Source organism: Trematomus bernacchii, unplaced genomic scaffold, assembly GCF_902827165.1.
Source record: "Trematomus bernacchii unplaced genomic scaffold, fTreBer1.1, whole genome shotgun sequence".
NCBI lineage: Eukaryota > Metazoa > Chordata > Actinopteri > Perciformes > Nototheniidae > Trematomus > Trematomus bernacchii.
In genome coordinates this window covers 2,716,333-2,732,547 of record NW_022987698.1, presented here as the reverse complement: position 1 = coordinate 2,732,547, position 16,215 = coordinate 2,716,333, and the positions used below count along the sequence as shown (strand labels likewise).

General features: G+C 38.0%; 2 protein-coding genes across 2 annotated transcripts; one reads left to right on the top strand and one right to left on the bottom strand.

Moving 5' to 3' along the window:
* The first annotated feature begins 307 nt into the window (after positions 1–307).
* On the top strand, positions 308–6,925 carry tgfa (transforming growth factor, alpha). The gene is made up of 8 exons (XM_034138572.1): positions 308–570; positions 1,305–1,337; positions 1,428–1,595; positions 2,085–2,267; positions 4,091–4,205; positions 4,629–4,778; positions 4,958–5,049; positions 5,444–6,925. Exons 1-8 carry the CDS (start codon positions 531–533, stop codon positions 5,449–5,451), a joined length of 789 nt encoding a protein of 262 aa, XP_033994463.1. The 5' UTR covers positions 308–530; the 3' UTR covers positions 5,452–6,925.
* A 3,101-nt stretch (positions 6,926–10,026) lies between these two features.
* Positions 10,027–15,003, bottom strand: hdhd3 (haloacid dehalogenase-like hydrolase domain containing 3). The gene is made up of 3 exons (XM_034138563.1): positions 14,850–15,003; positions 11,326–11,660; positions 10,027–10,680 (listed from the first exon to the last, which is right to left on the bottom strand). Exons 2-3 carry the CDS (start codon positions 11,653–11,655, stop codon positions 10,285–10,287), a joined length of 726 nt encoding a protein of 241 aa, XP_033994454.1. The 5' UTR covers positions 11,656–11,660; positions 14,850–15,003; the 3' UTR covers positions 10,027–10,284.
* Positions 15,004–16,215: the final 1,212 nt, after the last annotated feature.

Sequence of the window (16,215 nt, the reverse complement as noted above, 5' to 3'; positions counted from 1 at the left end):
TTTATAACAAAAAAACGGTGTGTTGCACATTGCACTATGTCAAATGCTGCAAATGGATTTAAAAATACCAAGAATAACTCTAAGATAAATACTTTGATTATATAAAATATCCCTTAAATGTAATGATTTAAATAATCAGATATAGGCTTAAATGCACTTAATAAATACAAGTGTAATATTAAGGTCAAATTGAGAGGACACCCCTCCCTCGCTGCCTCTAATTGGTCAGCCTCTGACAGGATTACACTAGTTTCCTCAATTGAACACAGAGAAGTTAAACGCTCGGACATCCTGCTGGAGACTCTCTTGCTTTTGGCTGAATTAACAAGAAAAAACTCAGTTACTTTTCTACGACCGTGGTTCAGATGTGTGTAATTGACATTTGTCGACACATCCGCGCAGTGATAACGAGACTACATTATTTCCCGCGCTGCTGCAACACTCATGAGTAATGTGGTTTCTTAGCACACGCTCGCATTTAAGCGATCCTGCACGTCAGTTTACTTTAGTTTAGACCACAAACCGTCACGATGACTCGGATTTTCTGGGATACAATTTTTCTCATAAGCGGTGAGTTTCTTGATTTTTGCAAAAAATATATAATTTTTGTGGGTCTCATTCTGAAACATCTGTATCCATGCTTTGGTTAATGATCACAGTTCGCCATTATTGCCCCCTGTTGAATTGTATTATTTGATATGAATTCACTTGACTGACTTGCAATGACAACCAGTACAATATTACTATCAAAAGTTTTTGATATACTCCATATGCATTTTGTTATTTGTTTTGATGTGCTTGATGGTGTTTTGTTTATCCTTTATGGTGTCACTGATTCTGTTTTTGTTTGTTTGTTAAAATAAAGCCAGAAAAAACTGTATTCTTCATAGTATGCCTAGTGAGTATAATACCAAATATATATTTAAACCAACCTGACATTTTGATGGATTTCTTTCTTATATATTTTTATGGCTTGACATTTTTTTTTTAATATTATTACATTTCTTATATCTTCTTTTTTACAACAAACCACAATTTCTGTGATCATCAGCTGGTTTCAGCCTGTAGTACTGTTGGCGTGTCTTCAGAGGACTCCCGTATAGAGCTTTTGTCTCATCCTTTTAGTGGATGCTTGACCCTGTTACTATTATTGGGTACAAGTTACTCAATGAAGCATCGATATTACAATGAAGACACAAACAGGGCGGACCACTGGGACTAATCCATATATCAGGATACGTGACACCTGGTTTTCCTTATGTTTGAAGTAAAGAAAGTAATATATATGTTTTATATTCCTATAGGTACTTTTACTTTTACTTCTGTGATACTCAATGGTGAGTTTACAGTGACCTTCTTTTTGGCATTTCTTTTTCTTTTTTGCTGTTAGTTCTATACATAACAGATGGTTATTTTCCTCTCTGCAGGTTCCTTCTTTACATTTGGAGCAGGACCGAGCAATTCCACAATAATTGAAGCCAGCATTTCTATCGATACAAACTCCACTGCTGCTCCGAACACCTCAACAAGCAGCTCTGCAACAACAACTCTCACTTCTATCGCCCCTGCTACAACTAACACGCCTCAAGTTGAAAGTAAGTCCCAGCACAGTCACGTCTTGCCAGAAAGCAATCCATTATGGTATAATTCATTTGAAAAATGTTTTGCATTCTGTTTTATATTTATGTCTGTTTGAATTTTTCCTATATGATATTCTATCATCATGGATGGTTGCTCTTGTATGTTTTTAAACTATAACATGTAATTTTAATATCTTGAACTTTCAATGCCCATTAAGGGACAGGTGTCGTACCTTTAGCAGGTACAACTGTCAATGTTTCTCTGTACTTGTGTCTTACAAATGAAATAATTCAAAATGTAATAGGTGAAGGTTCAAGCTCATGTTAAGCCAGCTCCTCAAAAATACTGTATTTCATATTTCTAAATGCTCTCAAGACCTTGTTCAGCTATCACTGCAGTATTCTTAATCGGGTGTCATATTTCTGCAGTTATTTGTTTTCATTTGTATATTTTCTCACATCGTGACCAAATGACATGTTAACAGCCTATTTTCCTCTCTGCAGATTCCCTCTTTACATTCGAAGCAGGACTGATTGATTCGATAAACATAGAAGCCAGCATTACCATCCATACAAATTCCACTGCTGCTCCAAACGACACAGCAAGCAGCTCTGCAACAACCAACAGCAGAAACACAACTACAACTATCACACGTGCTACAACAACTACCGTCCATCCAGTTAAAAGTAAGTCAAGATGCAGGGGAAGGTTTGGCTTATCGTCAAGCTGTCTCCAGCCAAATAAATCACTGTACTTCAGATACATCACATCCTCATTGCAGCCACTCTCACATCAGCTTTGCATCACAGCAGGGGTTGTCAACACTGTAAAGCTTCCCATTGAGCTGCAGTGTATCAACACATGCAGACTGAGTGGTGCTTGCTGATAATTGATCCTCTTAGCGTGAGTTAGGGCAGCAATTGTGGTAAATTTAAAGATAATGGGCAGAATATACAGTATGAGCTTTACATTTAGCATTTTCACAAAAGCTGCCTGTACTGTATTCCATTATGATTTTAAATACACACCCTAAAGGCTAGTTTACGTCACAAATTTCCTCTCGTTCGACTGCCAAAATCACATGTGAAGGGAGAGGGTTTGTTAGGCAGATGCCTCAGGGACAACAGAGGGCTTTCACAGAGTCTGAATGAAGGAGACAATAGTAGGCTGCAGTCCAAAAGCCCATTTACCGTTGGAATGGAGTGTGTGACGAAGGCTGTAATGCAGCTATCTGTCTGCATGCTCATCCTCCTTCCCACCCCTGAATGCAACACTGTGCATCTGTTTCTGTTGCTGAGGGAAACACTGACTTTTGTTGGACTCGGTTACGTAGGAATTTGTCTGACTGTACAGTTAACGTGGAAGTAATGTCCTGATTTTGATTGGGTGTGCATTTAATGTGATATTTTGCACTGTTGTTTTGTCAAAGTGAAAGCTGAGATAGTTGCAAAACCTAGAGAAAATAAATCTATTTTAAAGGCTTTAATTTCTGCATAAAGGAAAGTGCCTGCAGCAATGTGCTCTCTGCGGAGTCTCAATGTTGGTTGATGGATGGAGCTTTTTGTTTGCAGCGTCTCACTCACCAAGACTTTTCTTGACTCTAATTGTCCCTCCCAGGTACAGTGTGTGAGATGTAAGCCACAGCAAATCCACACGCAACTCGTAACAAAAGAGTTCAGTCTGCCGCTGGTGGCGTGGGTGTCAGCTTTAGGATTTAGTACATGCTGTACATGCTGCAGGCTTATGTTATTTTGAGACGTATGATATTCACCTGTGTCATGTTATGTACTTGGCGTATATTTGATATTGTAATTAAGAAAGAGTTCATGCGATAAATGACTTGATTCATGGTTCTCAAAGTGTTTCTTGTAGCTAACGACTTTACTGTAACCTAGCTGAATGTGAGTAAGTGGTTTCATGGAGGAAAGGCAGTGATTCCTGTTCTTTTAAAGGTTTCCTATTATACTATTTTTCATCAATATATTACAGGTCTCGGATATATACAAAACATGTCTCTGAAGTGTTTGGCTCGAAATACCAAACAGATCATGCATTGTAGCATCCCATAATCCCCTCTGTTGCAGCCCTGTTTCAAAAGTGCTGATTCTGTGTCTGTTACTTTAGATGAAAATAAGGTGCCACGCCCCACGCCCCTCTGCGAGATATTTGGTTACAAAAAACACAATGGTGCTTAGGAGGAGACTCAGGTGATAAGGTGGTGGGGGGGGTTACCTTGGTTGGTTATCGGCTAATAGTTACGCAAGCCAAAAAATCGTTATGACATCATAAAGTGGCCAAAATCTGATCAGCGCATATTCAGACAGGTTTTCATAAAATAGATCAGGACAAAAAGAGAGTGAATCTTTTTTCCTGAAACTTTCAGAATCTCTTTACACAGAGGGGACACATGTTTATGTATGAAAGACATGAAAAAGTGGATTTTGCATAATAGGTGACCTTTAACAAACCTTTGTACGTCTCTCTGAAAATGTCAACTCTTGTCCCACAGAGTTTGTGGCAGCCGCTGTCCGGTCTCATTTCGATGACTGTCCAGACTCACATCGCCATTTCTGCTTCCATGGAACATGTCGCTTCCTGATATTAGAGGAAACACCTGCATGTGTGTAAGTTGTTACTGTCTTAAAGTGATAATCCTGAATGTTTTTACTTTCAAGTAACTGTCTGTTATGTCACTAACTATTCCAGAATAACCTTGCAGTATTACAAAATGGGTGTCTATGGAAAGTTAAATATACAATGCAAACATTGTTCAGCTGACTCTATCTGCTCACAAGACTGATCTGACACAAATCTACTTAACTGTAGTGTAAAGTTACAGTAATGACAGTTATTTTAATTCACAGGTACATGAAATCAACATGGGTGTATATGATGTTGCAAAAGAATAGAACAACATGGGATTTTTACAAGAGTTGGGACTCCCCCAATCAGACAATATAGTCCTCAAATGTCAATGAAACCCCTAAACTGCTGTTTTGAAATCTAACTCTTTGCATATCCAATTTGGTTTTCCGTCCTTGTTGCAGGTGTCACGAAGGCTTTGTTGGGATGAGGTGTGAGCATGCCGACCTGCTGGCTGTCGTAGCAACCAATCACAGACAGCAGACCGTTGCCACAGTGCTGGTGTTGTGTGTGATTGGGTGTGTGCTGATCATGGTGATGTGTACACTTTTACAGTAAGTACAATTTGGCATATCTTACATATTACAGTATCTGTTCACTGCATTATAAAGGATAAGATGTACAGTGTGTTGGATAACTATCATGTAAGCCAAAATATGTTTCTTATCAGGGAAGAAATTATGAACTTTGAGGAGTTTCAGGATTTTGGTAACTTGAGTTTTCTCCTGTGCAGCTGCTGGTGGAGGCAGGACTATCGCAGGCAGAGCCGTGCACATCACCACATGACAGAGAAGCATGGAGCATCTTGCCATCCTTCTGAGAGCGGTACATTACTTATGTCATGTTTATCTTATCTTATATTATCCTATCTTATAAACAATAATCTACAAGTGACTGGCTTTCAGTCACATTGTATATGGTTGTCTGCAAATTCAATGAGAAAAGCAAAATGAACAATGTATTTTTCTTAATACAAATTTAAAATAATCTTTACTTGTGTTTTATCATTTTTATTTGATTTATTCTAAAAGCAACCGTTATGAAATTAAATGTTCTTCTGTGATTACTTTTTTTATTAATTAATTAATTGTGTGGCTAAGAAAGGTTTAAAAAAGACTTGGACACACAAATGAGATTTGATGAAAGTAGTTAAAATACCGTCAGATAGTGATCCTCACAAGGAAAGAAAAATCTAAACTGTTTACTATTTCTCTATCAGTGGTTTGAGAAGACATCTTGCTGGATGGAGAGCTCTCTGCATCCGTCCGGCCCACCAATCCTCAGGATTGCATCCAAAGACCCGTCCAGAGGCAAAGCAGCGTTATCGTCCATGTGGCTGAGCGAGGCCAGCTGGATGTGGGAGGATAAATGTTCAGGGCCATTTTTCCCACTGACTGGGCCCTTTGACCCACAGCACGGTAGGACGTGTTTACTTCTCTCTTCGAACCTAGACGTACACACAGAACTGCAACAGTCTGTTTGAAGCTCTGAGGATGAAGTGGCTGCCTACATGGGGAGGGTCCCATGTGTCCTGATGTCGGTTTGTGGCCTAGAGGACCCGGGAATGATCTACGAGGCCAATAAGCATCCTGTGTGGAAGTCCATTTGGAAAAGTGATATGTCTGGGCTGTGGGAGAACAATAATCCATTTAAATCAGAAGACTCTGATTCCCATTTCTGTCTTTTAATAACTTTGAGCACTTTTCATCAGAACTCTACAAGCACATAGGACATTTAAAAAAAAATGGTGGTGTTGGAAAACTGATGCTTTAAAAAAAGTTTTTTTAGTGTCCATTTTTAAAGAAGGAACTCACTTCACATGACAGGAATGATAATAAGGAAAGACTGCTAATGGATTTAAAGCCCTGGACTTGAATCAGTAATAATACACACAGGACATACAAAATGATTTGATGACTCCGGTTTGTCTACTGAAGCTGAAATATTAGTTTTATTTTTTAATCCTGAGCTGTACTTGAAGGTGTTCATGCATCAGAGGTGTTTTAATTTGCAAGCTATAACTGCACCACATTCCTATTGTATTGTTGCACTTTTCCGCATGCTTGCTTAATGTTGATAAAAAAACTGCACTTACTGTACAATGTAGTCGCTTGAAAAAGTGTCAACATATAGAGAGATGCCAAATACACTTTGCCTGAATGAGCACTAAAGGGACAGGCCCTCAGCGTGTACACATAAACCTGCATGCATGCTCTTAAATCACTGCTTGTATTTTTAAAAACACTAAACACTTTTTATTTTAAAAGTGGTGTTTTATAGCATTGCATCTGCTTTGAATTTAAATACTTTTAAAGAGAAAGCGCCTCTGAGGGTTAATTTAAAACAAGATATTTAAGATTTTCTTAAAAAAACTGGAATAATACATAATATTGTTGCTAACTGACTCCAATGTAAAGTTTGTATGCGTTTTGTGTTATAAAAGTAACAACAAAATGAATGTGATGTGGTATTTATCTGCCAAATCGAGGGGAGGACACTTTGTTTACAGTACGCGGTGACATTTCCATTCAGAATATGTTAAAGTTTGTTATGAGTAAATGTATGGTGTCGGTATAAAGTCATGGAAAAAGTTGATCTTCTAATCCAATATCAATTAATTTTGTGAGATTGATGTTTTCACAGTTGGAAAGCCTTTATTATCTGCTGTCGTTTTCCAATTAAGAATAAAAAATGCAAGTGTGTATGTGTGCATATTTCTTATTGATGTGACCATTACCTGCTGCTCCATCTCTCTAGTCTGATTCATCGCGTGACCTTCTTTTCATTTCTGAAGCTCTTTCATTTTTTGTTCTCTTTCTCTGTAAATACCCCGATTTTCTGTCCCTCTGCTCCTCTATTTTTCTCTTCCAATGAATATTTCAAGACATAGAAATGGCAACATGTTAGCCTGAACCCCGGGCCAAATTCAACAAAGGGCTGAACCCTTGAGTGCATTTATAGCTGAGGGAAACGTTTCAGCTCTGTATTTCCATTCAGTTTATTTATTTGTCTTTTTGACTTTACAGAATCTACACCCATTCATGTTAAAGCCTTTATTCGATGTGCAAGAATGCGTCACATACATCCTGTTTTTGTATTTCCATTGTATGTCATTGGGTTGCCATCTTTCCTCTTAACGTGCTGCATCTCCTCGGCTCTTTCCTTTCGCTCGCCGTATGAAGAACTTCGTTTTGTTTTACAATCCCATTATGTCTGCAATTGGATTTCAGTGGAGCCCTTCAGAGCCGTCTGGCTGAGCCACTAAACCAGCTTTGAATTAAGGAGCTCTTGTGGGTGCTTTCCTACAGATAAACAATACACTTTAACATAGGGAGAAGCGCAAGTGGAAATACATTAAATGTAATGCGGAAAAAAGGGCAAAGACAATGTAAAATAACATTTCGTAGATTTTAATTTTTTAATACAAAGTGGTGTCAACTTGGGACATTCCCTTTAACTCTTTAAATCTGATTTGGAAACATGTCAATCCTAATTTCTCATAAGAGACTGAAGCTCTGCTTTGAATGCAATGCCATGTGGGTCTTTTCCCTCTTACGGCCCTTTTGATCCTCAGCCCAACATATCTGCCTCTGACCAGATGGTTTGAAATAAGAGTATTTACAGTGGTATTAGCGTTAAGCAACCGGCCTTTTTTGCTGCTAACAAATCATTAGAAATTATGAAAAGCTCAGAGTTTCAGTTAAAGGGTCAGTTAACTTAAACACATGAACAAATGATTGTATACCGGACAGCTTAATGTGATGTCTTGATATTTATATTCATGTTTGTTAGTTGATGATTGAAGTTTACATATTTTTTAGAGAGTTTGACATACATTCTGTCTCCATTATCTTGTTTAAATGGACATGTTTACCCTAAACCTTTTGGATTATTATAAAAAAAATGCACTTTTGGTACTTTAAACATCAAAGGTGAAGCACCATCTAGTCCCATTTTATTCAAGGGAAAGCAGCTGCTTTTTGAAAAAAAAGTCTGGATTTTCTTTCAATAGCTCATGTCATGTGACCCAGTGAATCAATGCAGCATTGTCATACTACACTAGAAAAGGAGGACACATTGGTTTTTGTCGGATTCCAGTGTTTTTTATTTTAATATTTCAATGAAAATTCAGTAGTTTCTTTATCTACACATCTCAACATTCTAAATATTAAAAAAATTGCAAAATTAAATACAAATAGATGTATCCTACTAGTCCAGAGTATTAATAATTGTTTGCATCAATTTGGTGTGAATGGGTTACAGGACATCGAAGCTATTGAAATAATTATGATACAATAAATTATAAAAATAATAATTCATGACACAATAATAATCAAATAAAGTCTGCCACAAAATAGATTGTTCCACCAATTAATTATTGATAGACTGAACATATGTATTCACTGGCAATAGATGTTGAGTGACAGATGTTTTCAGTCATATATTAGTTGTACATTAGTTATTTAAAGCCTGAAGGTTCACCCTTTTCAGTAAACTGGGGCTGATATAGTGCCAAGAGCTCAGTATTTATCTTATCTCTATACACTTGCTCCTTATTTGTTTGATTAATTATTCGTATTTATCTTGTGTTCTTTACTCTTACTTGTACATCTTTCGGTTTTATTCTAAGACACCTCAATCTCCTTACAGGATAAACACGTTTTGTTCTAATATTAAACTGTCCATACTGGCCATGAGGAGGTCCCTTCCTAAAGTGATTCCAATGTTAGCAATGAGAGGTCAAATTCAAAATCTATAACAAAAATATATTGTCAAGTTCATCTCTCCCTAATGTGACTTGATAAGACTGTCATTGTGTAAGAGTTCATTTTCCACAAAAAACCTCAGCAATTCAACACTGTTCCAGGGAAACGCAAAGAGGGAAGTTCGTACTTAGAAATGCTGCAACTCTTGATTAGTCTACTCAGACTGCTGAAGCAGCAGGTGTCACTACCTGTTAAGGAATAATTCTTCTAGATATCTAACCTTTTGCTCTGTGACGTTTTATGATCTACTCTGACGTCTGTTATCTCCTTTAAGGAAAGGCATTGGTGCCATATGTGTTGTTGTTACCAGTTTGTGACCGGTCAACTTGTCTGGCACGAATGGTAATTGTTGTGAGAACACTGAGGCACTTCTTTATCGGTGTTTGTGGACTCTAAAGTGTGAAATCTTTGAGGCCATAAGTGTCGGACGCAAGTGATTCAGTGTTCCCAGCTGTTTAGTCTACTCTCTCAGTGATGTTGATTACTCTCTGTGAACCAGTTAAAAGGTCTAACATAGAGAGAGGCTCTTCAGAATTGACGTGGCAACTCTCCCGTGAAGTCAGACCCTCTCACTCGTGATTTGTGATGTGAATCCTCCGGCCGATACTCTGAATAAACCCATCAGTGTTTGACATCAAAGCTCCAACTCTCACCATGTCTCCTTCCTGAGTCGGTGACTCCATGCATTGCTACACAGAAGTTTCCTCCACACTACCAACAAACATTAACGTAATCATCTTAATCACTATTATATAATGTTGAAACCCGTCTGTCAGGATGGGAGTGGTCTCTTTTCAGGATAACCAAAGTTCAGTGGACCAGGGGTAGATTTTGATTTTTTTTTTTCAATTATGAGGTCATATCTTTCAAGAAAAATGTGTTCTCGGGAGATGGTTGGCCAACACCCAACAATACATGCTTGTTTTTTATTTAAGTTGCCCCCATCTGTAAGACCCCAACTTTTTTGTTGACTAATCCTTGCATTGCGCTGTCAATATGTCTGATGTCAGATGAAAAAAGTAGAACTCGTAGACAATTTTTTGATATGTATATATTAATTCCTTCCAGTTTATTTAAAGAAAAAGTACATGATAAAACACAATAAATAGTTTTTATTTACTGACAACGTGTGCCCCCCGCCCCCCCCCTTCAATTTCTTTCAGGCGCATTTCATTTGAACTCTAAAGTGGTTGATTCCACTCAGGTCACCATGGCTACATCTCAAAAATTAGTTCCCTAACTGAACCCCATTTAGTCTCTGTAGCTTTGCACTTGACCCTGTGATCTTTTGGCATTAGTTAATGTGTTGCTGGAGCTTTGGCGGCAGCTCCTCCAGGGAGCTGAGCCGATGCTCTGCAGGAAGGTCAGGGTGTTTATGCTTGTTGTCTCTGTCTAACAGGAACCCGTGGAGGCCCACAGAGCGAGAGGCCAGATAATCGTTCAGGTAGTGGTCCCCAATATGAGCTACGCTAGCAGCTGGTACTCCACATTTCTGCAGCGCCTGTTCAAAGATGGCTGGACTTGGCTTTGCTATTCCTGCTTTCTCTGAAGTTATTAAAAAGCTGAAGTGAGACAGCAGGCCACAAACACGTAAAATCTCTTTTAGGCGGTTGTCAAAGTTTGATACCACGCCAAGCTCCAGTCCTAGAGAAGAGCAACTCTCCAGGGTCTTCTTTGAGTCTGGAAATACCTAAAGCAGAGCGACAAAATACACCTGTAAGTTAAAATGTTATGTGGTACTTAAGTCACTGCTGTTAACATTAATATAAAAAGCAAACAGTAGTAGCTTTACAAAGCAACAAGCTAGAAACTGATCCTAAAAGGCTTTTGATGATGACTGTGATTGCATACAAAAACCTTTACACATTTAGTTTTGCCGAATCTATGTTTTCAAACTAATAAGAAGCTGTATTTCCGGTTACAGCTGCATCTGTCAGACAACTAAAAAAACATTCAATTATTTTGATGCAATAACATATCAATCTAAATTGTAAATAAAATGGTAGAAAAATATGTTTTCAGATATCTAAAATATGGACATTTCTTGTATTTCTTCGTTTTATATCATATTAGAGTAAATATCTTTTTGGACTGAAAAAGACAAGAAATTAAAGACATCAATTTGCATCTTGCGATACTGGGATGGGCATTTCCACTATTTACTCACATTTGACAGATGAAACAATTGAGAAATAAAATGGAAGATAAATAACGATTGTATATTATTTAGCTGCAGCCATATTTCTGATGCATTGGAGAAGGAGTTTGTGTACATTTAACATTTTCAATTATTATTAATTCTGTGTGTATGCAAGGTGTGTGATCAGTCCTTCACCTCCCAATTCTCTGCATCACAGAAGCTATAATAAAGGTTGTGAGCCATTGCATTAAGCAGGGCCGGGTCCTGCACCCTGCACTGGGAGAAAGTGTCCCGCACCACCCTGATCCACCAGGACCGTCCATCCAGGCCCTGACTGATGCCATAATTTGGGCTTCTGCTAGAATGATGTCGATATGCCTTAAGGAATGCAGCTTCGACCTCCACAGGATTGAGGTTCAGGCCCACTCGTTTAGCCTCCTTGCAGTACTGCTCTCCGACAGACGCACGCACCTTCAGCAGGGTGTCTTTCACATCCCATAGCACCCAGCGCAGGGGAGCTCGCATCACTCCTACAGAGGAAACACCACAGAACAGGACAGATTCATGTCTAAGCTAAACACGAGAAATCATTCAGTAATCTCTATACGCACTAGACAAAGGCCTGTCATGTCAATCACATTATTGATTTAGACTATATGGACATGACCTCAAACTTTCTGTCTGACCTCAATATTGACCATTGTGGTTACATAAGTGTTTGTTTACATAGACATGTAGACATCATTTGACCCAACATGTTGCCAAAATAAGCAGCAAGGTTTGCCGTACCATAATAACACCTGAGCATTGTGCAGACAATGCATCATTTAACTGAGTCGAGGGTACATTTTATTTGATGTTTTTTGGTTTTGTTGTTTTATTTAATGTATTGAGTATCATTTTCACATTCTTATTGCAATTTTGGACTGTGAAGGGTGTACTTGCATTATTAAGCTGTTATATTATAACATTTGTTGAACAGTGTTCTTAAAATCATAAAAATATAATTTATTGCAATCATTTCTTGAAAAATATAATTTCCAACAAAAGTAGTTATGACCCGCCTTACAATACTGTAATTGCCCTTTTGAAATGTTTTAAATTGAAGTGGTAATAATCAAATCCTTCTATATCTAAGGTCAAATATGCCAATATAAGGCACAGAGGTCTAGAGCAGGTCTTTTTATAGCTGACATTTTGATTTGTCATAGTGGGATAAGCATGAGTGTTACTATCAATAACATTAAAGCACCCACAAAGGTGTTTTCAATTACTCTGATTGGACCATTGCCTAGGTTAATAGGTGTGTTAGTAATTATAAGGTCATCAGACTTGGAAAAGTACCAATGAAAATGATAAAGATGTACATTGCCACGCCTAAAAGGATATATATTTTCAGGTAGACTAACCCAAAATAGTCTGTCTGGGTAGACCTTTTTCACAGCAGACATTTTTGACATGTAAGAAAACCAGTAAAGCACATTTGTGTTTATTATGACAGTAAACCAGCATTTACAAGCACCCATAAACTGCTGATAAACAGAAATCAGCAAGCACCCATAAACTGCTGATAAACAGAAATCATATTATAATATTGTTACTGGTATTTTGTAGTATAAATTTAATTAAAGGGCCCATGTCATGGCCATTTCCACTGATCATAATTCCATTGTTGAGGTCTACTAGAATAGATTTATATTGTGCATTTTTCCAAACTCACATTGGTTTCTCATACAGCATCTCTGTAAACTACGTGTATTCACTGAATTTCACTCTCTGCCTTTAACGGCTCGTTGTAGCTCCAATAGCTCCAGCCCCCACCCTCCCTGTGAGCACAGTGTGCTCTGATTGGTCGGGACGTTGTGAATCGCGCTGAGCTCCGTGGAGGTGTTGTTTCCTTGTTAGCGATACACAGCCAAACACAGCCAAACTTATCCTGAGCACACACAAAGTCACAGCCGAAGTAAAAACAATAAGTGTGGCTTGATATTGAGTAAGAAATAGGTTGATAAACGCTGTGAGAATGGGTCTGCAGAGAGAATTTCGCCGCGATCCCAACTGTCTGTTATCAGGCTGCAGCCAGGGAGAAGAAATCAGCTGAGCTGCCTGCTCCCTGCACACAGATGTGTGTGTGAGGAAGTCCGTGGATTGGTCAATTTGGACCAATCAGCGGGGGCTTAACGTAACGGCTCCGCGGACGTAACGTAACGGCTCCACGGATTGGTTCATTTCGTTCCGGGTACGGCTTGACATCATGCCGTACCCGGAACGAAATGGAAGAATCAAATGGACAATGACGTATCTCCAACGAGGCGTTTTGGGGAGGTCTTTTCTGTGTTAGAGTTTTACTCGCTACAGGGTGTACTTTGAGGGTTTGTGACTCTGCACACCGTTTACATGCATAAAAACCTTCATAACATACAAGGGGACGGGTAATAACCGGAAAAGCATGACATGGGCCCTTTAAGAGTAGTTTGGGGGTAAATTCATTGACTGAAATGTACTTAATGTCAATGTTAAAGATTATCTCTGAAAGATCATTTTCAATCCCTGCTGACAATGAAGCTTTGTGATCACAGTAACTACTAAAGCTTTCGTCACTGTCAAAATATAATATACAAAAAACGTTGTTAATCAATACCTGCTCACATATACCTCATACACTTATTAAAGTTATAGGATTAGAATATTGAAATACATTATATTTTCATATTATATTTAAATAGAAAAACAGGAGTACATTTGTTAAAAGCAAGTCTCAGTTTTGAGGGAAGAAGAGTTTTTCCGAACTATTGAGAAGAAAATTCAGTCTAAGAAAACCTAATATAGTGATAAAAATGACTGCTTGTGAATAAAATATTTTGGCATATAGAACAATTAAATGAATTAGATATTCAAGAGCCATCATCTTGACCATGATAGTAACACATTAAAGATTAAACGAGTGGTAAAAAAGGCATTTTAAGATCAAAAGAGTAAGACTCAGATCTCAGATCCGTCCAAAAGGTGTGCGAAATTTCAAAATGAATAAATAATGAAAAATGGTTTAATGTTAACAGAAGGTATACTAAATATAAATGTAAATATTTAAGCATTGTTTTGACGAAATACAGTTCTTATAAGGCAAGCTATTCCCTGTTAATATTCTCAATTTTAGACCTTCAGAAAAAGTAACGTTACCTGTCAATATATATAATTATACAAATATAAAAAATAAGAAGAATAAGAATAATAAGGGGATGTCGCTAATCAAACTATAAAATAAATAAATATAAATAAAAAAGCTATATCAATCAATCAATCAATGTTTATTTATATAGCCCAATATCACAAATGTTACATTTGTCTCAGTGGACTTCACAGTTTGTACAGAATATCAGTATGATAATACGATAAATAAATACACTAAACAATATAAATCAAAACCTATAAAATAAATAAAACAATATAAACAAACAATAAGAATTAAAGGACCAATTAAAAGGGGATGTCGCTAATAAATAGCTAATCTAAAACTGTCATGACCTATGCTATGTAACGTCGAAACTACCATAACGCTACCTAGCTGCGCAATATGTTCTTGCAGGCTGTTAGCTAACACTACACTCGTTGATTTAGTATCATACTCATTTATCTTCAGGCTTAAGTTAATACACGAAGCTATGTAAGAAAGATACTCCAGCAAACACAGTACACAAGTTGTGACAGTTTAAACGTACCGTAGTCAACACTTTGCCACTGTTGTCAACACTGAGCTACGGTAAGCAGCAGCCCGTCTTCTTCTGCGGTGTTTTTATTTTTTTACAGGAGCTTCTTCTTCTTGGTTTTTAGAGGCGGTTGGCATCCAGTCGTTGCATTACCGGCCTCTAGCCTACTGGATTAATACTACAACTACATTTTACATTTACCTAAAATAAGTACTCTCACACATTTCTGTCAGGTCTCCTGTTGTTGTGGGGTCACGGTTACTGTATGATAATAGCCATATTTAACAACACTTATTTGATTCTTTCTGACCTTAAACTTAAGGAAACATCATGTTTGACATGTACTCTAACTTCAGCTCAGTTTGCTTTGTACCAGTCATACCAACTGGGAGGTCAATTCATACCGCCAGACTTCACCTATACTTATTTGTAATGGTTTAAGTTACATGATAATTTATAACTGCAGCTCATTTGTTATAGGTCTATGCTAGTTGAGGTGGTTCGGGCCCCTTGTAGGCCGCCTCCCTAGGGTGGTGATCCAGGCACGTCCAGCTGGTAGGAGACCAAGGGGCAGACCCAGGACCAGTTGGAGGGATTATATCTCATATCTCCACGCTGGCCTGGGAATGCCTTGGAACCCCCCAGTCAGAGCTGGTTGATGAGACGATGGAAATTTACATTTGGGGCCATTTGCTGGAAATGCTATCTCCGTGACCCGACTCCGGATACGTGTTAAAAGATGGATGGATGGATGGATACCTTGTGTGTCTTAGAAATGTCATATAAGCATAATGCTAGTAAGCTAATATCTAAGAAAGTGTGTGTGTCTAAAAATAAGAAAGTTAATTAATGTGTACCGTCACATTATCATATGTGTTTATTTGTTATGTACATGTGGAATGTTTGATCAATTGATGGAACAATGACGGCCCAACTTCGGTATCTTTCCCCAGGAGAAAAAAGAACGGTGTATCTAAAGTGTTGATCTTATTGTTTATCATTAAAGTGGACCTATCATGCTATATTTGAATAATATAGTGTAGGACCATACCTATATAAGGTATATTTATACTTTTTTTTTTTCAAAATACCAAACATATCATGCATTTTAGCCATGCCTCATTTTGCTCAATTTGACATTTTTTAGATCTGTTTTAGCAAGGGCAGATTCAGTGAGAACAGCACCATCTACAGGCCTGGCATATGTACTACAGCGTCTCCAGCGCTTTCGAACGGCAATGGCCGTGGCTGTCTCCTCCTGATTGGTGGAGTTGGCCCAATAGCCGTAGCGCCACTGTCCTGACGTCAGGACAGTGTTCAAATCTGGATCAGTTTTTATCAGATCCGTTGCAGCCCCTTTTTTAGAGATTTGGGTATG

Bases quoted from the DNA above. Each gene is read 5' to 3' on its own strand.
- tgfa (XM_034138572.1), top strand. From the start codon at position 531: ATGACTCGGATTTTCTGGGATACAATTTTTCTCATAAGCG. The intron at 1,338-1,427 runs GTGAGTTTACAG...TCCTCTCTGCAG, and splicing joins TACTTCTGTGATACTCAATG to GTTCCTTCTTTACATTTGGA. The intron at 2,268-4,090 runs GTAAGTCAAGAT...CTTGTCCCACAG, and splicing joins TACCGTCCATCCAGTTAAAA to AGTTTGTGGCAGCCGCTGTC.
- hdhd3 (XM_034138563.1), bottom strand. From the start codon at position 11,655: ATGCGAGCTCCCCTGCGCTGGGTGCTATGGGATGTGAAAGACACCCTG. The intron at 10,681-11,325 runs GTGAAGGACTGA...GCTCTGCTTTAG, and splicing joins GTGATGCAGAGAATTGGGAG to GTATTTCCAGACTCAAAGAA.